The 24,035-nt window shown below is 39.2% G+C and overlaps 1 protein-coding gene across 4 annotated transcripts in view; it reads right to left on the bottom strand.

Moving 5' to 3' along the window:
• Positions 1–24,035, bottom strand: part of SESTD1 (SEC14 and spectrin domain containing 1) — a 151,453-nt gene that overhangs the window by 80,685 nt on the left and 46,733 nt on the right. For 3 of the 4 annotated variants that reach the window (XM_058440648.1, XM_032755261.2, XM_058440654.1), the window contains one exon: positions 3,960–4,039. In XM_058440648.1, the coding sequence (XP_058296631.1) occupies positions 3,960–4,039 (80 nt within the window). Of the gene's footprint in view, positions 1–3,959; positions 4,040–5,574; positions 5,700–24,035 lie in introns of those variants that run through there. The other variant, XM_032755262.2, reaches the window with a different exon arrangement.

Genomic DNA, 24,035 nt, shown 5'->3' with positions numbered 1-24,035 from the left:
TTAGCTGGGCATGATGGCACATGCCTGTGGTCCCAGCTAGTCAAAAGACTGAAGTGGGAGGACTCCTTGGGCCCAGGAGATCAAGGCAACAGTGAGCTATGATCACACCACTGCACTCCAGCCTGGGTGACAGAACGAGATCCTGTCTCAAACAAACAAACAAAAAACTCAAAAAACAAGACCCATCCATCCTCTTCTTCAAGAGACCCATCTCACATGTAATGATAATGATAGGTTCAAAGAAAAGGGCTGGGGAAAGATCTATTACACAGATACAAAACAAAAAAAGAGCAGGGGTCACTATTCTCATATCAGAAAAAACAGACTTTAAACCAACAATAATAAAATAGGACAAAGAAGAGCATTACATAATGACAAAGGGTTCAATTCAACATGAATACTTCATTATTCTAAATATATATACATGCACGCAGCACTGAAGTACCCAGATTCATAAAAAAATGTAATTCTGGACCTACAAGATGAATTAGACAGCCACACAATAATAGCAGGGGATTTCAACACTCCACCGATAGAGTAAGACAGATCATCGGGGAGAAAACAAACACATTCTGAACTTAAATTTGACACTTGACCAACTGGACCTAATAGACATCTACAGAACAGTCCACCCATCAACCACAGAATATACATTCTTCTTAGCTGCATATGAAACATACTCTAAGACCAACCACAGGCTCAGTCATAATGCAAGTCTTGATAAATAAAAAAAACTCGAAATCATACCAACCATACTCTCAGGTCACAGTGTAATAGAAATAGAAATCAATACCAAGAAGATCTCTCAAAACCACACAATTACATGAAAATTAAACAGCTTGCACTTGAATGATTTTTGTGTAAACAAAATTAAGGCAGAAATCAAAAAATTGGGATAAATGAAAACAGTGATACAACGTATCAAAATCCCTGGGATGCAGCAAAAAGCGTTAAGAAGGTGGTTTATAGCACTAAATGACTACATCAAGAAGTTACAAAGATCTCAAATTAACAACGTAACGTCACACCTAAACTAGATAAACAAGAACAAACAAACTCCAAAGCTAACAGGAAAAAAAAGAAATAACTGAAACCAGAGCAGAAGTGAATGAAATTGAGACCCCAAAATACATTAAAAGGATCAACGAGGCCAGGCGAGGTGGCTCAGCCCTCAAATCTCAGCACTTTGAGAAACCAAAGTGAGCGAATCACTTGAGCTCATGAATTTGAGATCAGCCTGTGCAACACAGCAAAACCCCATCTTTACAAAAAATACAAAAATTGGCTGGGCATGGTGGTACATACCTGTAGTCCCAGCTAATTGTCATGGCTGAGGCTGGAGGATCGCTTAAGCTCAGGAGGTCAAAGCTGCAGTCAGCCTTGTTCGTACTACTGCTCTCCACCCTAGACTGAGTGACAAAGTGAAATCCTGTCTCAAAAAAAGCGGGGGGGGGGGGGGGTGCTGACAACACCAAATGATATACAAGATCAACAGACCACTAGCTAGATTAAGAAAGAAAAAAAAGAGAGGAGATAGACGAGATCCAAATAAGGACAATTAGAAATGACAAAGGTGACATTACAACTGATCCTACAGAAATACAAAAGACTTCTGTGCACACTAACTAGAAACTCTAGAGAAATGGATAAATTCCTAGAAACACAGACCCTCCCAAAGTTGAATCATAAAGAAACTGAAGCCCTCAACAGCCCAATATTGAGTTCTAAAACTGAATTGGTAATTTAAAAAAAATCTACCAACCAAAAAAAGCCCTGGACTAGATGGATTCACAGCCAAATTCTACCAGACATACAGAGAAGAGCTAGTAACAATCCTACTGAAATTATTCCAAAAAATTAAAGAGGAGGGATTCCCTCTTCTGTAAAGCCAGCATCATCCTGACACCAAAACCTGGTGAAAAAAATCAATATACAAAAATAAGTTGCACTTCCAAACATCGATGACACTCAAACTGAGAGCCAAAAAACATATTCCCATTTATAACAGCCACAAAAAACACCTAAAACTACACCTAAGCAAGGAGGTGAAAGATATCTACAAGGAAAGCTATAAAACACTGCTGAAAGAAATAATAGAAGACATAAAGTAATGGAAAAACATTCCATCGTCATATTTAAAATGTTAAAATGGCCACACAGCCCAAAGCAATCTACAAATTCAATGCTATTTGCATCAAACTACCAATGTCAATTTTCACAGAACAGAAAAAAACTAAAGTTCATATGGAAACAAAAAAGAGCCCAACTAGCCACAGCAATTCTAAGCAAAAAGAAAAAAGCCAGAGATATTACATTACCTGTCTTCAAACTACACTACAAGGCTGCAGTAAACAAAACAGCATGGTACTGGTACAGAAACAGACACATGGACCAATGGAACAGAATAGAGATTCCAGAAATAAGGCCACACACCTATAGCCTTCTGATCTTCAACAAAACATGCAATGGGGAAAGAACTACCTATTTAATAAATGGTGCTGGGATAACTTGCTAGCCATATGCAGAAGAATGAAACTGAACCATACCTTTCACCATATACAAAAATTAACTCAAGATGAATTAAAGACCTAAACCTAAGGCCTAAAACTATAAAAATCCTAGAAGAAAACCTAGGAAATACAATTCTGAGTATCAGCCTTGGAAAAAAAAATTATGACTAAGTCCTCAAAAGTAACTGCAACTAACACAAAAATTGAAAAGTAGGACATAATTAAACTAAAGAGCTTCTGCACAGCAAAAGAAACTATTATAGAGTAAACAGACAACCTACAAAATAGGAGAAAATATTCACAAACTATGCTTCCAACAAAGGTCTAATACCAAGAATCCATAATGAACTTAATCAATTCAACAAGGAAAAAACAAATAACCCCATTAAAAAGTGGGCAAAGGACATGAACAGACATTTCTCAAAAGACATACAAGTGGCCAACAAGCATGCACATCACAAATAATCACAGGAATGCGATCAAATTGACAATGAAATATCATCTCATACTAGTCAGAATGTCTATTATTAAAAAGTCAAAAAAATAATAGATGCCGTTGAGGCTGCAGAGAAAAGGAAATGCGTATACACTGTTGGTGGTCGTGTAAATTAGTTCAGTAACTGGAGAAAGCAGTTTGCAGACTTCTCAGAGAACTTAAAACAGAGAATCTATAAAACAATGTATTTTCCTTTGGGTATATACCCAGTAATGGGATTGCTACCATTCAATCCAGCAATCCTGTTACTGTGTATATATCCAATGGTAAATAAATTACTCTATCAAAAAGACACATGCATTCATACGTTCCTTGCAGCACTATTTATAATAGCAAAGAAACAGAATCAACTTAGGTGCCCATCAACAGTGGAATGGATAAAGAAAACGTGGTACACATACATCACAGAGTACTATGCAGCCGTAAAAAACAGGGAACTCATGCCCTTTGCCACAACATGCAGCCAGAGGCCATCATCCTAGGTGAATATTGACACAGAAACAGAAAACCAAATACTGCACGTTCTCATTTGTAAGAGGGAGTCAAACACTGGGCACACATGGACATAAAGATGGGAGCAACAGACACTGGAGACTACTGCGGGTGAGGAAGAGAAGGGGAAAAGGGCTGAAAAACTACCTACTGGGTATTATGGTCACTACTTGGGTGAGGGGAATCAATTATACCCCAAACCTTAGTATCGTGTAATATATACCCATGCAACAGACCCTGAATCTAAAATAAAAATTGAAATTAGAAAAATAAATTGGCCTGCCAAGAACCAGTACAGAGTTAGCTCTCCTAGCTCTTCATTCCGATTTAAAGATGTCTTAGAAATACCTTCTAAACAAAACTTTCATAAAAAAATAAAATGCATTTGTCATACTTAACAAAGAAAAAACTATTAAAAAGTTTGTATATCAAACACTTCAAATTTTAAGAAGAAAACATACCTGAAAGGAAGGCTAGTTTTTTCTTCAGAATGGGTAGTATTACTGAGGCCTCCATTTTACTCCAGTGAACTTCCTTAATTCTGAAAACACAGAAAGTCAAATGTCAACTACAAGACAACAATTATTCCACGAAATATATCCTAATGATAGTTTATCCCAGAGTTTCTAAACCTGAGAACTACTGACATTTTGAGCAAGATAATTCTTTTTTTGTAGGGAGTTATCCTGTGCATTGTAGAATAGTTTGCAGCATCCCTGGCCTCTACTCACTAAAAACCAATACCACCTCCCTTTCCCAGCTCTGACAACCAAAATGTCTCCAGACATGGCCAAATATCCTCTGGTAGGCAAAATCACAAGTGGTTGAGAATCACTGGCTTAATTCTTTCTCAGAGCAATACTCGGGCTAAAACACTGCCTGGTACATAGTAGTAACTAAAAAAAATAATTTGTTGAATAAACAAATGAATCAATCAAACAGGCAGTCAATCTTCCTTTGTGTTCCTTATTAATTACACAGCTTAATGCCAGATATCTGATTCTTTCCATTTCACTATTAAATGGCTTTTTCTGATTTCTCATATTTTTGCTCCCCTGTAACACATGGTACCATATCTTATCCTGTTTATCTCACTACATTTTCTAACACACTGTTTCAATTTTTGCCCCCATTGTTAACTGCCTCCATCTCTCTACATTTTACAGTTTTTAATTTTCCAGGGAAAAATTTGATTAGGCCAGCTCATCTTTTTGTACCAGGCCACAATTCACTATTCTTTGATTCAGTTTTCCAGGGTCTACTCAGCCATAGCCAGGGGTTATAGCTAAATACAAAAAGGGACTACCCTTATTGCAAGGGCTAAGGGCAAGATAGTTTCCCTTAAATGGAGGTTTTGCCATGGCAGGCATTCAGGCTTGGCCAGCCCAGTATACTATCAAATTTTGATTTTAAGGAGAGCAGGACCTTTCAAACAAAACAACAACAAAAATGAACAAAATCAGATTCAATTCTATTATCCTCTTATACTCATGTCTGAGAGAGTATTCTCAATCATATTTTATCCCTCCTCCCCTGTCCCATCTCACACCCACCCACCATCACAACACAGAGCAGTTCCTTGAAGTGCACTGTGAAATTTTATTGTATTTAGTGAAAGCACACTCTCGTGAAGACATTTCTAGCACAGCAGAAAATATGACTCTTTGTATGAGCATATTACTTATTCAGCAAACACCTGCTATTAACCTATCCCACCTAAGGCTGTGCTACCAGCTAGAGCTAAAAACTCAAGAAACAGCCCTGCTCTGGGGGCGGTAAGGCAGTCTTTAAAAAACAAACAAAAAAATAGATGCTAAGAGAAAAAAAAGACGGAGTTGTAACATTGGTCAGATAATGGCTAATTAAACAAGACTAATTAAAGCACTATATAATTTTATAGCTTTTGTATATACAATTTAAAAAACACGACCATTTGCATCTCTCTTCAAAGAAAACAAGTTGTCTATCTAGATGATATATTCAAGTTCCCTTGAATATTTGCAATTTGTTTATTAAAGTTTGTTCTTTATTAGCCCAGCAAACAGACTAGTAGGAAGTAGGAGGAAAAAAGCTCACAATTTACATCTTTAATCTAAAAGTAGTAGCACTTCATGATGAGTTGTCATCCAGTTATACAAGAACCCAGACAGCTTGGATTCACATCTTAGATCTCCTGTCTTGTGACCAGCTTGCTGAAGACCTGATTTGAAAGTTTGATAAAGGGGTGATAATAATTACCATAATTAACATTGACTAAGTGTTTATTATAAACTATGCACTGTTTTAAACGATTTCTTTTTATTATCTTAGTCTTCACAACATTTCTACAAGGTAGGTACTATTATTTTATTAGCCCCAAACAGCTTGTTGTTTTCCAGTCCCATCATGGGACAAACCCCGTCTATTCCTTCAGACTCATCTCTGAGTTGCATCCTAAAATACTGGATAAATCTGACCCTCAGACTCTCAAAAACAAAGTTTAATTTTCTTGTGTAATACAACATGGTCACCTTACAAACTTTCAGATCAGGAATCCTCCTGGCCACCAGGTGAGACCCTTGACCCAGTACTATTTTACAGCTAGACTTTTTCTGTTGCAACTCTTCTAAATGGTCCGAAGTTCCCATGCCCAGGCTTTCATAACTCACTCTCTCGGGATCCTGATCTCCACCAAATCTGCTGAATGTGCATGACTATATTCTCTGGCCGCACTGACTCTTTTGACATTTTGGATGGCCTTTCTTTTACTCTCTCCCGTTCTCCCCAGCTAGCTGGATGGGTTGAGGCCACACCTTCTTCCCCTAACAAACCACCTTCACATTCAATTACACCCACTCCATCTGCTCCCTCTTTCTCACCTTCCCCTCAACATCCCAACCTTTGATGTTGTTTTCCAGTGCCTCCTCCTTATCAGGGATTCTACTCCCCTTCTCATACTAGGTCAGAGGCCACCTATGATCCCATTTTGGCCTCAGAAAAAGTTCTGCTGCTCCAGGACATGGCAAATGGGGATCTAGGCACCATCAGAGTCCATGTTCCCTTCCTAATGTCTGATCTTTCCCAAATAAAAACTAAGCTTTGGCTCTTTCAGTAGGAGCCCTCCTCATTTCATGAAGAAATTTAAAGGACTATTGCTTCCTTCTACCTCACCTGGCAGGACATGTATATTATTTTTACCATTTGTTGCACCCATGAGGAAAAACGCCACACATGGTCTCTGGCTCAAAGGTGAGCAGATGAAGTGCATACCCCAAAGCCCCAGGAGTCTGGCCCCAAACCCCCAGGAGAACTGCAATGCCTTACACTGATCCCAGGTGGGGTTATCAAGAGGGAGACCACAGCAGGAAACGTCATAATCACATGATCACTTGCCTGATTCAGGGCATTAAAAAGGCCATATAAAACCTGTAAATTATGCCAAACTAAGGGAAATAAGACAGGGGTCAAATGAAAACCCAGCCCTATTTTATACCAAGCTGGCTGAGGCTATGAGAAAATACACTAACATGAACCCCCAGAGCCCAGAAGTCCTCACTGTCATAGCTGTTTATCAGCCAGGCATCCCCATACATTAGACATGAACTCCAAAAGCTAGATCAGAGACCACAAACTACTTTCCCAACATTGCTGGACACAGCCTTCAAGTTCTTCAATAATTGAGAACAGAATAAGGGGACCAGAGCTACAGAGAAAGAAAAATGCAAGAACAAGAGACAGGCTTAACTGTTGGCTGCTTTAGAAGCCTCCAGCCCATTCCAGATTGTCCTAAGGACACTTCTCCAAGTAAGTGTTCTTGATGCAGAAGGACAGGCCACTGGATATGGTTTGGCTTTGTGTCCCCACCCAAATCTCATCTTCAATCCCCATGTTTTGAGGAAAAGAATTGTAATCCCCATATGTAGAGTGGGGGAAGTGATTACATCATGGGGCTGGTTCCCACATGCTGTTCTTGTGATAGTGAGTTCTCAAGAGATCTAATGGTTTCATAAATGGCAGTTTCCCCTGCCCTCTGTACTTCTCTCTCCTGCCACCCTGTGAAGAAGGTGTCTGCCTCCTCTTCTACCATGACTGTTAAGTTTCCTGGGGTCTCCCCAGCCATGCAGAACTGTGAGTCAATTAAACCTCCTTTGTTTACAAATTTCCCAGTCTCAGGTATTTCTTTATAGCAGTGTGAAAACAGACTAAATAGAAACTTCAACTTAGATAGTCATACTTCAGGGGTGTAAAATATAGCCCACACTTATTCAAACAAGCCCTAGCAAGAAACCTAATTGAACAATCTCTTAAGAGGGGATAACTTCTACCATATGTAAATTACCTCCTCATTTGATCCTCCTTCACAGAACTCACACAGCAAATGAAATGCAAACCTTAACTTCACAACAAAAGGAAAATAATTTTTGTCTAATTCAAAGGTTACTTAAAGGTTATATATAAAACAAGGTAAAAGGAACCAGGGAATAAGAGAGACATGAAGAAGGTTATAAAGGTAAAAAGGTATTTTGGGAAAGGAAGGTTTTTTTTAAAAAAAAAAAGACTTTATATGGGAAAAAAAATCTTGTATGGTAAATTCTTGTCCTAAAATAGAATGACTGGTTGTTTAAGAAAGAGGAAGGCTTAGGACAAGTCACAAAGTCCAAGCATGTCAAATATAGGCTGTGTAAGTCATAAGAAGGTTTGTAAAGGGAAATTTATGAAAGGAACTTTGTATGTGATTAAGTTGGTCATAACTGAAAGGGAATTATTTAGGATAGTCTTTCTAACATTGCCTCTCCCCATGTTAAAACAAGGTTTTCTTAAGGTATTAATCTGTTCTTAATAAAACTGCAAGAAGTTTTACTTTTCATTTTGTAACGTTTATTTTTAAAACTTCTCAGAATCATCTCAGTTTAACTTTTGCTGTGTCCCGCTACTTTCTGCTTTTTCTCCCTTAAAGAAGGCCTAATAAAATAACACTCCCCAGTTTTTGTCAGCTCCTGTCACATTCTCCTCCAATTCTAACTGTTATTATGGCCTAATGCTAAACATTAGCATAATATTTTAATGTTTCAACTTTAAGGTCAAAAAACTTAAGCAATGTTTTCCTCTAACATAACTTAATTCTGGACCCTTGGCTTTTCTTGATATGTCTAAATTCTCAATGTAATCAAAAAAAAACTTATGCTGTTCCTAAGAGTCATGTATTCCCCTGCTGAACACGCACTTTCTGTGTCTAATTAAATTCAAACACTTTTTCATTGAGTTTAATTTTCAGGTTACCTAAATGGGTTTCCAATAAGGAAAAACAGTCACAAAGCAAAAGGTTTGTCTCCCTTTTTGGTCAATGGCTTTAAAAAACAAAATTTTACCTTCTAGAATTCAACAGATTCACTTTCAAATGATACTGTGAATGGAATCATTCTCTCCCCAAAGATGCCTGCTACCTTTACGAATCTCCCCTGGATTCAGCTGGTCACCAGGTTCATCTTGACATGCTCCCCCTCTCTGATGAGTCCCTTCCTCCAGAAAGATCCAATATCCTAAGTCCCACAATCTGGGACAATGACCCACAGGGTTTCCTGACAAACCAACAACCACAGGTGGGGTCTACACCATGCCCTAGGCATGCCAGGAAGTAGCTGGAAGATGAGACCTCCACCCCATTGCCAAAGATCTGTCACTGCTGTTCTGTCAGAGGGGGTGGGGGAGATGTGGAGTCTTGATAAGTAAGCAACAACGACGAAGGGGTGATCCCAGATGGGAAACAATGAACAACTGTTCTGATAGATGGTTAATCACAATTGCAGATAGCCCCATTGCAGCATGACTCTATACAATTTCCCTCCAGCCCCCACCTCTTGGCAGACAACCCTTTCTCTGCTGTGCTGCCCATTGCAATCTTGCAGCATATTTTTATACTTTCGCTAATAAATCTGCTTTTCTTTACCTACAACTGTCCTGGTAAATCCCTTTAAAAACTGCAAAGCTGGCCCCAGGCAGTAGCACCCATGACACCCAGGAGTTCAAGACCAACCTGGGCAACATGGCAAGAACCCCACTCTATTTTTTAAAAAAGGAGAGGGGAACAGTTCAGAGAGCTTCCAGGTGGGTGAACACATCAAGATGCTGAGATGGTAGCACACCAAGAGAGGCCATGAAAGGTCCCCATGCCTCCTCCCCTGATACCTTGCAATAAACATCTCTTCTGTAGGCTGTTCCTGAGTTGTATCCTTTATAATAATCCAGTAATCATAAGTAAATTGTCTTACTGAAGTCTGTGAGCTGTTTTAGTGGATTATCAAACCTGAAAGGGTTGTGAGTGATGAGAACCTTGATTTGTAGCCAAGTCAGACAGAAGTGTGGGTAACCTGGGGACCCAATACTTGTGCCTGGCATCTAAACAGAGGACAGCCCAGCAATGGCATCTAAAGTGAAGACAGCCTGAGCCTGTAGTCCCAGCTACTAAGGAGGCTGTGGTGGGAGGACTGCCTGGGCCCTAGAGCTTGAGTCCAGCCTGGGCAACATAGCAAGATCCTTGTCTATAAAAAATAAAAAGAAACAAATAAATAAAGTGAGGACAGTCTTGTGGGATTGAGCCCTTAAACCCTGGATCTGATAACTCCAGGAACTTACTGCTAGAATTGAATTGGGCTGTAGGATGCCCAGGTGGTATCTGGAGAGCTGGAGAATTGATTGGTGTGAAGAAAAAACTCACACATTTGATATGAGAAATACTGTCAATGAAAAGTTACATACATACACACACACACACAGACACACACACGTGTGTGTGTGTACAGATGAAAAAAGAAAACTTTTATCTGAGGAATGCAAGTCCTTTTAATTATCAGACCAAGAGAGACACTAAAATGAGACCACAATCATGCCCTACTCCACGTCTTGAGCGGTGTATTCATCTTCTGAAACTGCTTGCTATTGCCCTAAGTAGCTATAAATAAATCTAATAATGCCCCATCAGACATCATAACCCACATCCTACAGCTTAACAATGTAGAGCCAATCACTAACCAATGTTATTTCTGTGAACCAATGAGAATTTCTGACAACTTTTTTGCCATAACCCATACCTTATAGCTTAACAATGTAAAGCCAATCACTAATCAATGTTATTTCTGTGAACCAATGAGAATTCCTGACAAACAACTTTTTTTGCCCTTAAAAATCTACTTCTAACTGCTACTAATCAAAGTGCATGTTCAGGACAATTTGAATTTATGCTCCCAGGTTGCAGTCCTTGAGCTTAGCCAAAAAAAAAAAACGCTCTACTTATATTAATTTTGTCTCAGCTTCTTCCTTTTAGGTTGACATGCATACAGACATGCCACTGCCTTGATTCATGCTAAGGCACCAGCACTTTTTCTCACCAATGCTTTTACACCGTCAGCACAAATGTCAACACAGTAAACAGGGCAAATAAAACCTAAGAATTATAAAAAACAGTTTTGACCTCAGGGACTCCTGAAAGCTAGAAACAAGAGAACTACTGATCTCAGTTGTCCATGGGATGCTCCCCCAGAAAAAAAAAAATTCAACCTTGAGGAAGAAATGCAGATACAGAGACAACAGTCACAGAAACAGAACTGGCTTCCTAACCGGATTTTCCTTATGGTATATGAGCAGAGACAAATTCTCAGCTGTCTTTAATTCCTTCCTATTTTTTTGAATTTATTTCTCCATCCTTCTCATCAATTCTGTAAATTATACAAAATAAATCCCTTTTCTGCTTAAGTTGGCTAAAATAGGCTCCTCTTTTAATCAGTGGAGAAAGTTGGTAGAAGAAGCAAAACTAAAATTGAGAGTTTAGTAGACAGTCTCCAATCACTTAAGGCTTTTTTTGTTTTTTACTCTGTTGCCATTTAATTTGAATAAAAATGCACATCAATACATTGAGATTTTAACCCTTGCCATAGTCAAACCTAACTAAACAGCATCCAAGAAACAGGAACATCTGGAATCCCTAAGACAAGGCATAAGAAATGATAGATGCAGGTGACTCATGGATAAAATCTATTAATATTATTGAAGATTTCCAAGTCAAATTATTGATTTTACACCATCAAATGCTAAAATTGAATTTTTCACAACTGCATTCTCCACATTCCTAAAAGGGAAAAGGAAAATGGTTTTAGTCTCTTGGTCTAGATTTACTTTGGCAAACTATGATATCCAGAAGCAATCTTTCATTTCATCACTATCTCCTGAGAGATAGGTGCTTTATCCAAACTTTCCTTTACACAACCACTTCAGCATGGTAAGATACTGGGTTTGAAAAAAATTAAACAGCTTTTTAAAATTGTTTGAAGAATATCTTGAAAGTGATACAAATGTAGCTTAAAGTAATACTAAAGAGAAATACAGTTTTGTGGGTGTATAAGCCAAGATCAAATGAACTGATAGATAAAAAGTAAAGCAGTCAAGAGATGAAAACAATTGTATTTACTCTGTATCTTCCTCCCTTCTAGAGTCTCCTTTCCATCAATCTCTTTCGCTGTTGTCACAAAAAAGAAGGGTAAGAAAAAATAATTATTACTGTACCACTAGGTCAAATTTAATTTAATTTTTCAAGTTATTTGCTCCAGTTTTTCAAGTGTTTAGCACAGTCATTAAAAAAAACAAAAATCTTTCTCTTTCTGGTTATCTTAGTATCTAATAGAAAAATTTAAATAGATAATGTACAAAATAAATAAAGGAAAAAGCTTGCAAAATACAACCAACACCACCACCATCTCCACAATAAAATGTTAAATAACATAAAGGTGGAAAATGGCGAATAGGAGACAGGACTAATGTGCAGCTCCCACTTGGACAGACAGTACAGCATCTGGAGACACATATTGTTAACTTTTGTTCCAAGAATGACCACAGGAACATAACAGCAAAACTGAAGAGTTCACAGACCCTTCAAAAGAAGTGGCTTGCTGCTGCAAACACCACAAAACAGCTGAAAAACTGTGAATCAACAAAGTCTGAGAGGGGGAAAAGTCAGCCTCTGAACACACATCCCCACTGGGGAACCCAAAAATCCAGATCGTGGGAGAAGAATTTAATCTTACCCAGAGCTGAAATGGATTTAGGGAGCTATGTGAAACATAAAAGGAGAAGAAGCAGTTGGAAGAGCCCTGTAGGCACTGCTGGTCCCCAGCATGAGCTCAGGGAAGCTATTCCTGACCTCATCTCACAGAGGTCCCTTAGGGAAGGTAAGGCAGCTGGTGAAATTGGGGAAGGGCCACAGGGTGAAGGATGCTCCTAGCTGAACTCTGTAGTAATTGTAACTGAGCACAAACTTTTCCTGAGCAGAATCCAGGGAGTAGGGGGCAAACAGGAAGTGCAGATACAAGCAAAGAAGCCACAGCTGACCATGCAGGCAGGCAGGCAGGGAGGTGAGAGACCTGACAGCCTGCTTGTTTTCTCAATGTGAAGGCTCGTACCTGAGGGCAAGACCTCAGCCCTGCTCTCTGGCTGTCTGGATACAAACTCAGTGTGGTTGGTGGGGGCAAGGTGGGAGTGAGACTGGCCTTGTTGACTGTATGGGAGCTGGGTGAGGCCTGTCACTGCTGGCTTTTCCCCACTTCCCTGGTGATCTATATGATGCAGCAGAGGCAGCCATAATCCCCCTGGAACATAACTCCATTGGCCTGAGAACCACCCACCATCCCCCACAGTGACCACAGAAACCCCCACCCAAAGAGAGTTGGAGCTCAGACTAGTCTAATCCTGCCGATGGTTTTGCTCTATCTGCCCTGGTAGCCAAAGACAAAAGATAAAGCTCTTGGGAGCTCTATGGCCACAACCAAACCGGAGAAACCAAAGTACTCATCCTGGCCAATGTGGGGCAAGATTATATCCACCTTCTACCACTGCAGCTGGCACTCTCTTGAAAGTGCCACCTCCTGGCTGGAGGTCAACCAAGTCAAGCCATTACAGTAACTCAACAGAATAACCCTGCTCCAAAAAAGAAGAAAACAACAGCTAATTCCACCACCTGCAACACTCTGGCTAAACCGAGGTCCTGATTCTGTCCACATGACACCTTCACTACCAGCATAACCAGCATTCAAGAAAACCAGCACCAAACAAAACTAAGATCAAGGACTCCCACAGAGTCCACTTTATTTACTCCCCTGCCACCTCCACCAGAGCAGGTGCTGGTAACCACAGAGGGGAGACCTAAAGACGGATGACATCACAGGACTCTTTGCAGACATTCCCCAGCACCAGCCTGGAGCCTGGTAGCCCCACTGGGTGGCTAGACTTACAAGGGCAATAACAATCACTGCAGTCTGGCTCTCAGGAAGCCCCATCCCTAGCACCACATCAAGAGATCACCCTGTGGGACAAAAGAATCTGAACAGCAGCCCCTGAGTTCCAGATCTTTCCACTGAAACAGTCCAACAAAATGAGAACGAACCAGAAAAATAATTCTGGTAACATGACAAAATGAGGTTCTATAACACCCCCAAAAGATCACACTAGCTCCTCTCCAGCAACAGATCCAAACCAACAAGAAATCTCTGAATTGCCAGATAAAGAATTCAGAAGGTTGATTAGGCTATTCAAGGAGGCGCCAGAGAAAGGTGAAAACCAACCTAAAGAAATTTTTAAAAATACAGAATATTAATGAAAACATCTCCAGAGAAATAGATATCATAAAGAAAAGACAATCACAACATCTAGAAATAAAAGACACACTTAGAGAAATGCAAAATACACTGGAAAGTTCCAACAATAGAATTGAACAAGTAGAAGAAAGGACTTCAGAGCTCAAAGACAAGGCTTTCGAATTAATGAAATCCAAAAAAAGAGAAAAAAGAATTTTTAAAAATGAACAAGCCTCAAAGGAATTTGGGATTACGTTAAAACAACCAAACATAAAAATAATTGGTGTTCCTGAGGAAGAAGAGAAATCTAAAAGCTTGGAAAACTTATTTGAGGGAATAATCGAGGAAAAGTTCCCTGGTCTTGCTAGAGACCTAGACATCCACTTACAAGAAGTTCAAAGAACACCCAGGAAATTCATTGCAAAAAGATAATCACCTACGCACATAGTTTTCAGGATATCTAAAGTCAAGATGAAGGAAAGAATCTTAAAGCTGTGAGGCAAAAGCATCAGGTAACCTATAAAGGAAAACCTATCAGATTAATAGCAGATTTCTCAGCAGAAACCCTGCAAGCCAGAAGGGATTGGGGTCCTATCTTTAGCCTCCTTAATCAAAATAATTATCAGCCAATAATTCTGTATCAAGCAAAACTAAGCTTCATAAATGAAGGAGAAATAAAGAATTTTTTAGACAAACAAATGTTGAATTTGCCACTACCAAGCAAGCACTACAAGAACTGCTAAAAGGACCTCTAAATCTTGAAACAAATCCTTGAAATACACCAAAATAGAATCTCCTTAAAGCATATATCTCACAGGACCTGTAAAAACAGTAACACAATGAAAACAAACCAAGGTATTCAGTCAACAAACAGCATGATGAATAGAACAGTACCTCACATCTCAACACTAACGTTGAATATAAATGGCCTAAATACTCCACTTAAAAGATACAGAATGGCAGAATGAATAAGAATTAACCAACCAAGTATCTGTTGTCTTCAAGAGATTCAACTGACACACATGGACTCACATAAACTTAAGATAAACAGGTGGAAAAAGACAGTCCATGCAAATGGACACCAAAAGTGAGCAGGTGTAGCTATTCAGACAAAACAAACTTTAAAGCATCAGCACTTTAAAAAGACAAAGGGGCCATTATATAGTGATAAAGGGCTCGTTCAACAGGAAAATATCACTATCCTAAATATATATGCACCTAACAGTGGTGCTCCCAAATTTACAAAACAATTACTACTAGACCTAAGAAATGAGACAGATGGCAACACAATAATGCTGGGGAAATACAATACTCTCCTGACAGCACTAGACAGGTCATCAAGATGAAAAGGCAACAAAGAAACAACGGACTTAAACTACACCCTAGAACAAATGGACTTAACAGATATTTACAGAACATTCTACCCAACAAATGCAGAACATACGTTCTTTTCATGAACATATGGAACATTCTCCAAGACAGATCATACAATAAGCCAAAAAACAAGTCTAATAAATTTAAGCAAATTGAAATTATATCAAGTACTCTCTCTTATACTACAGTAGAATAAAATTGTAAATTAATTCCAAAAGGAATACTCAAAACTATACAAATACATTAAAACAATCTGCTCCTGAATGATCTTTTGGGCAACAATAAAATCAAGATGGAAAAAATTTCTTTGAACTGAAGAATAGCGACACAACCTATCAACACCTCTGGGATAGAGCAACAATGGTGCTAAGAGGAAAGTTCATAGCATTAAATGCCTATTACATCAAAAAGTCAGAAAGTGCACAAATTGACAATCTAAATTCACATCTCAAAGAACTAGAGAAACAAGAACAAACGAAACCCAAACCCAGCAGAAGAAAAGAAATAAAGATCAGAGGAGAACTAAATGAAACTGAAACAACACAAAAAAGATAAATGAAACAAAAAGCTGGTTCTTTGAAGAGATAAACAAAAATCAATAGACCATTAATGAAATTAACCAAGAAAAGTAGAGAGAAGATGCAAATAAGCTCAATTAGAAATGAAATGGGAGCTATTATAACCGAGATCATTCAAGGCTACCATGAACACCTTTATGTACACAAACTAGAAAACCCAGAGGAGATGGGTAAATTCCTGGAAATATACAACCCTCCTAGATTAAACCAGGAAGAAAGAAAAACTCTAAAAAGACCAATAACAAGTAGTAAGATTGAAATAGTAATTTAAAAATTTCCAATGAAAGAAGTTCAGGACTAGATGGATTCACAACTGAATTCTATCACACATTCAAAGATGAATTGGTATCAATACGACTGAAAGTATTCCAATATCAACAGGGAATCCTCTCTAAATCATTCTGTGAAGCCAATATTCCCCTAATACCAAAACCAGAAAAGGACATAACAAAAAAAGAAAACTACAGACCAATATCCCTGATTAACATACATGCAAAAATCCTCAACAAAATACTAACTGAACCCAATAGCATATCAAAAAGATAATATACCATGACCAAGTGGGTTTCATACCAGGGATGCAGGGTTGGTTTAACATACACCAGTCAATATATGTGATAACCACACAAACAAAACAATTAAAAACAAAAATCATATAATCATCTCAATAGATGCTGAAAAAGCATTTGACAAAATCCAGCATCACTTTATGATTAAAACCCTCAGCAAAATCAGCATAGAACGGACATATCTTAAGGTAATAAAAGCCTTCTATGATAAACCCACAGCCAACATTATACTGAATGGGGAAAACTTGAAAGCATTCCCCCTGAGAACTGGAACAAGATGTGGATGCCCAGTTTCACCATTTCCATTCAACATAATACTGGAAGTCCTAGCCAGAGCAATCAGACAAGAGAAAGAAATAAAGGGCATCTAAATCGGTAAAGAAGACAAACTGTCACTGTTTGTTGATGATATGATTGTATACCAATAAAACACTAAAGACTCCTCCAAAAGCTCCCAGATCTGATCAATTAATTCAATAAAGTTTCAGGATACAAAATCAATGTACAAAAATCAGTAGCACTGCTATACACCAACAGCGACCAAGCTGAGAATCAAATCAAGAACTCAGACCCTTTTAACAACAGCTGCCTAAAAAAACAAACAAACAAAAAACGAATATACCTAACCAAGGAAGTGAAAGATCTCTACAAGGAAAACTACAAAACACTGCTAAAAGAAATCACAGACACAAACAAACGGAAACACATCCCATGCTCACGGATGGATAGAATCAATATTGTGAAAATGATCATACTGCCAAAAACAATCTATAAATTCAATGCAATTCCCATCAAAATACCATCATCATTCTTCACAGAATTAGAAAAAAAAAATCCTAAAATTCATATGGAACAACAAAAAAAAAGAGCCTGCTTAGCCAAAGTAAGACTAAGCAAAAAGAACAAATCTGGGGGCATCACATTACCCAACTACAAACTATACTACAAGACTATAGTTACCAAAACAGCAGGGAACTAGTATAAAAACTGGCACACAGACCAGTGGAACAAAATAGAGAACCCAGAAATATGGCAAATACAGCCAACTGAACTTTGACAAAGCAAAAAAAAACATAAAATGGAGAAAGGACACTCTTACTACTCTACTAAACAAATGGTGCTGGGATAATTGGCAAGAAATGTCACACACACACACAAACACATCACGGAATACTACTCTTCAGCCATAAAAAGGAATGAAATAATGGCATTTACAGCAACCTGGATGCAGATGGACACCATTATTCCAAGTGATGTAACTCAGGAATGGAAAACCAAACATCATATGTTCTCAGTTATAAGTAGGAGCTAAGATATGAGGATACGAAGGCATAAGAATGATATAATGGACTCTGGGGACTCAGGGGGAAGGGCGGGAGGGGGGTGAGAGATAACAGACTACACACTGAGTTGAGTGCACATTGATCAAGTGATGGATGTACCAAAGTCTCAGAAATCACCACTAAAGAACATATTCATGTAACCAAACACCACTTGATCCCCAAAAACTATTGAAATAATTAAAAAATATCTTCCGTTCCAAGATGGCCGAATAGGAACAGCTACGGTCTGCAGCCCCCAGTGTGACTGATGCAGAAGACAGGTGATTTCTGCATTTCCAACTGAGGTACCTGGTTCATCTCATTGGGACGGCTGGACAGTCAGTGCAGCACATGGAGGGCAAGCCGAAGCAGGGCGGGGAGTTGCTTCACCTAGGAAGCGCAACGGGCCAGGCGATTTCCCTTTCCTAGCCAAGGGAAGCCATGACAGACTGTATCTGGAAAAACAAGACACTCCCGCCCAAATACTGCACTTTTCCCAAGATCTTAGCAACTGGCAGACAAGGAAATTCTCTCCTATGCCTGGGTCAGCAGGTCCCATGCCCACGGAGCCTTGCTCACTACTAGTGCAGCAGTCTGAGATCAAACTGCGAGGCAGCAGCCTGGCTGGGGGAGGGGCGTCCACCATTGCTGAAGCTTAAGTAGGTAAACAAAGCAGCTGAAAGCTCCACCTGGGCAGAGCCCACCACAGCTCAACAGGGCCTATTGCCTCTATAGACTGCACCTCTGTGGGCAGGGCAAAGCTGAACAAGAGGCAGCAGACAACTTTTGCAGACCTGAACGTCCCCATCTGACAGCTCTGAAGAGAACAGTGGTTCTCCCAACACAGTGTTTGAGCTCTGAGAATGGACAGATTGCCTCTTCAAGTGGGGCCCTGACCCCCATGTACCTAACTGGGAGACACCTCCCAGTAGGAGCCCAAAGGCACCTTGTACAGGTGGGTGCTCCTCTGGGACGAAGCTTCCAGAAGAAGGATCAGGCAGCAATATTTGCTGTTCTGCAGCCTCCGCTGGTGATACCCAGGCAAACAGGGTCTGGAGTGGACCTCCAGCAAACTCCAACAGACCTGCAGCTGAGGGACCTGACTGTTAGAAGGAAAACTAACAAACAGAAAGGAATAGCATCAACATCAACAAAAAGGGCATCTATACCAAAACCCCATCTGTAGGTTGGTCACCAACATCAAAGACCAAAGGTAGATGAAACCACAAAGATGGGGAGAAACCAGAGCAGAAAAGCTGAAAATTCTAAAAACCAGATCACCTCTCCTACAAAGGATCGCAGCTCCTAGCCAGCAACGGAACAAAGCTGGATGGAGAATGACTGTAATGAGTTGACAGAAGTAGGCTTTTAGAAGGTCGGTAATAACAAACTTCTCCGAGCTAAAGAGGCATGTTCTAACCCATCACAAGGAAGCTAAAATTCTTGAAAAAATGTTAGACAAATGGCTAATTAGAATAAACAGTATAGAGAAGACCTTAAGTGACCTGATGGAGCTGAAAACCATGGCACGAGAACTTCCAGATGCAGGCACAAGCTTCAATAGCCGATTCAATCAAGTAGAAGAAAGGGTATCAGTGATTGAAGATCAAATTAATGAAATAAAGCGAAAAGACAAGCTTAGAGAAAAAAGAGTAAAAAGAAATGAAGAAAGCCTCCAAGAAATATGGGACTATGTGAAAAGACCAAATCTACGTTTGATTGGGGTACCTGAAAGTGACAAGGAGAATGGAACCAAGTTGGAAAACACTCTTCAGGATATTATCCAGAAGAACTTCCCCAATCTAGCAAGGAGGCCAATATTCAAATTTAGGAAATACAGAGAATGCCATAAAGATACTCCCCAACAAGAGCAACCCCAAGACACGTAACTGTCAGATTCACCAAGGTTGAAATGAAGGAAAAAATGTTAAAGGCAACCAGAGAGAAAGGCTGGGTTACCCACAAAGGGTGGGATCTCTTGGCAGAAACCCTACAAGCCAGAAAAGAGTGGGGGACAACATTCAGCATTCCTAAAGAAAAGAATTTTCAACCCAGAATTTCATATCCAGCCAAACTAAGCTTCATAAGTGAAGGAGAAATAAAATCCTTTACAAACAAGCAAATGCTGAGAGATTTTGTCACCACCAGGCCTGCCTTACAAGAGCTCCTGAAGGAAGCACTAAACATGGAAAGAAACAACCGGTACCAGCCACTGCAAAAACATGCCAATGTGTAAAGACCATCGACGCTACAAAGAAACTGCATCAATTAATGGGCAAAATAACCAGCTAACATCATAATGACAGGATCAAATTCACACATAACAATACTAACCTTAAATGTAAATGGGCTAAATGCTCCAATTAAAAGACACAGACTGGCAAATTGGATAAAGAGTCAAGACCCATTAGTGTGCTGTATTCAGGAGACTCATCTCACATGCAGAGGCACACATAGGCTCAAAATAAAAGGATGGAGGAAGATCTACTAAGCAAATGGAAAGCAAAAAAAAAGCAGGGGTTGAAATCCTAGTCTCTGATAAAACAGACTTTAAACCAATAAAGATCAAAAGAGACAAAGAAGGCCACTACGTAATGGTAAAGGAATGGTAAAGCTCTTCTTCAACAAGAGCTAACTATCCTAAATATATATGCACCCAATACAGGAGCACCCAGATTCATAAAGCAAATCCTTAGAGACCTGCAAAGAGACTTAGACTCCCACACAATAATGGGAGAATTTAACACCCCACTGTCAACACTGGACAGATCAACGAGATAGAAAGTTAACAAGGATATCCAGGACTTGAACTCAGCTCTGAACCAAGCAGGCCTAATAGACATCTACAGAACTCTCCACCTCAAATCAACAGAACATACATTCTTCTCAGCACCACATCACATTTATTCTAAAATTGACCACATAATTGGAAGTAAAGCACTTCTGAGCAAATGTAAAAGAACAGAAATCACAACAAACTGTCTCTCAGACCACAGTGCAAACAAATTAGAATTCAGGATTAAGAAACTCACTCAAAACCACTCAACTACATGGAAACTGAACAACCTGCTCCTGAATGACTACTGGGTACATAACAAAATGAAGGCAGAAATAAAGATGTTCTTTGAAACCAATGAGAACAAAGACACAATGTCCCAGAATCTCTGAGACACATTTAAAGCAGTGTGTAGAGGGAAATTTATAGCACTAAATGCCCATAAGAGAAAGCAGGAAAGATCTAAAATCGACACCCTAACATCACAATTGAAAGAACTAGTGATGCAAGAGCAAACAGAAGGCAAGAAATAACTAAGATCAGAGCAGAACTGAAGGAGACAGAGACACAAAAAAACCTTCAAAAAAATCAATGAATCCAGGAGCTGGCTTTTTGAAAACATCAACAAAATTGATAGGCCACTAGCAGACTAATAAAGAAGAAAACAGAGAAGAATCAAATAGATGCAATAAAAAATGATAAAGGGGATATCACCATTGATCTCACAGAAATACAAATCACCATCAGAGAATACTATAAACACCTCTATGCAAATAAACTAGAAAGTCTAGAAGAAATGGATAAATTCCGGGACACATACACCCTCCCAAGATTAAACCAGGAAGAAGGTGAATCTCTGAAGAGACCAACAACTGGCTCTGAAATTGAGGCAATGATTAATACCCTACCAACCAAAAAAAGTCCAGGACCAGACGATTCACAGCCGAATTCTAGCAGAGATACAAAGAGGAGCTGATACCATTCCTTCTCAAACCAGTCCAATCAATAGAAAAAGAGGGAATCCTCCCTAACTCATTTTATGAGGCCAGCATCATCCTGATACCAAAGCCTGGCAGAGACACAACAAAAAAAGAGAATTTTAGACCAATATCCCTGATGAACACTGATGTGAAAATCCTCAATAAAACACTGGCAAACCAAATCCAGCAGCACATCAAAAGCTAATCCACCACTATCAAGTCAGCTTCATCCCTGGGATGCAAGGCTGGTTCATCATATGCAAATCAATAAACGTAATCCATCACATAAACAGTACCAACAACAAAAACCACACGATTATATCAACAGATGCAGAAAAGGCCTTTGATAAAATTCAACAGCGCTTTATGCTAAAAACTCTCAATAAACTAGGTATTGATGAAACATAACTGAAAATAGTAAGAGCTATATATGACAAATGCACAGCCAATATCATACTGAATGGGCAAAAACTGGAAGCATCCCCTTTGAAAACCGGCACAAGACAAGGATGCCCTCTCTCACCACTCCTATTCAACACAGTGTTGGAAGTCCTGGCCAGGGCAATCAGGCAGGAGAAAGAAATAAAGGGTATTCAATTAGGAAAAGAGGAAGTCAATTGTCCCTGTTTGCAGATGACATGATTGTATATTTAGAAAACTCCATCATCTCAGCCCAAAATCTCCTTAAGCTGATAAGCAACTTCTGCAAAGTCTCAGGATACAAAATCAATGTGCAAACCACATGCATTTCTATACACCAATAACAGACAAAGAGCCAAATCATTAGTGAACTCCCATTCACAATTGCTTCAAAGAATAAAATACCTAGGAATCCAACTTACAAGGGATGGGAAGGACCTCTTCAAGGAGAACTAGAAACCACTGCTCAATGAAATAAAAGAGGACACAAACAAATGGAAGAACATTCCATGCTCAGGGATAGGAAGAATCAATATCATGAAAATGGCCATACTGCCCAAGGTAATTTATAGATTCAATGCCATCCCCATCAAGCTACCAAAGACTTTCTTCACAGAATTGGAAAAAACTACATTAAAGTTCATATGGAACCAAAAAAGAGCCCACATTGCCAAGACAATCCTACACAAAAAGAACAAGGAAGGATGTAGGCATCATGTTACCAGACTTCAAACTATACTACAAGGCTACAGTAACCAAAACAGCATGGTACTGGTACCAAAACAGACATACAGATCAATGGAACAGAACAGAGCCCTCAGAAATAACACCACACATCTACAACCATTTGATCTTTGACAAACCTGACAAAAACAAGAAATGGGGAAAAGATTCTCTATTTAATAAATGGTGCTGGGAAAACTGGCCAGCCATATGTAGAAAGCTGAAACTGGATCCCTTCCTTACACCTTATATAAAAATTAATTCAAGATGGATTAAAGACTTAAATGTTAGATCTAAAACCATAAAAACCCTAGAAGAAAACCCAGGCAGTACCATTCAGGACATAGGCATGGGCAAGGACTTCATGACTAAAACACCAAAAGCAATGGCAACAAAAGCCAAAATTGACAAATGGGATCTAATTAAACTAAAGAGCTTCTGCATGGCAAAAGAAACTACCATCAGAGTGAAGAGCAACCTACAGAATGGGAGAAAATTTCTGCAATCTACCCATCTGACAAAGGGCTAATATCCAGAAGCTACAAAAAACTTAAACAAATTTACAAGAAAAAAAAAAACCATCAAAAAGTGGGCAAAGGATTTAAACAGGCACTTCACAAAAGAAGACATTTACACAGCCAACAGACACATGAAAAAATGCTCATCATCACTGGCCATCAGAGAAATGCAAATCAAAACCATCTCACGCCAGTTAGAATGGCAATTATTAAAAATTAGGAAACAACAGATGCTGGAGAGGATGTGGAGAAATAAGAACGGTTTTATGCTGTTGGTGGGAGTGTAAATTAGTTTAACCATTGTGGAAGACAGTGTGGTGATTCCTCAAAGATCTAGAACTAGAAATACCATTTGACCCAGTGATCCTATTATATCCTGGTTATATACCCAAAGGATTATAAATCATGCTACTATAAAGACACATGCACACGTATGTTTACTGGGGCACTATTCACAATAGCAAAGACTTGGAACCAACCCAAATGTCCATCAATGATAGACTGGATTAAGAAAATGTGGCCCATATATACCATGGAATACTATGCAGCCATAAAAAAGGATGAGTTCATGTCCTTTGCAGGGACATGGATGAAGCTGGAAACCATCATTCTCAGCAAAGTATCACAAGGACAGAAAACCAAACACCACATGTTCTCACTCATAGGTGGGAAATGAACA

The sequence above is a fragment of the Hylobates moloch genome, unplaced genomic scaffold, assembly GCF_009828535.3.
Source record: "Hylobates moloch isolate HMO894 unplaced genomic scaffold, HMol_V3 SCAFFOLD_1, whole genome shotgun sequence".
In the NCBI taxonomy this organism is placed as follows: Eukaryota; Metazoa; Chordata; class Mammalia; order Primates; family Hylobatidae; genus Hylobates; species Hylobates moloch.
Note: the sequence above shows the minus strand (reverse complement) of the source record. Positions and strands in the feature narration are given on the sequence as shown.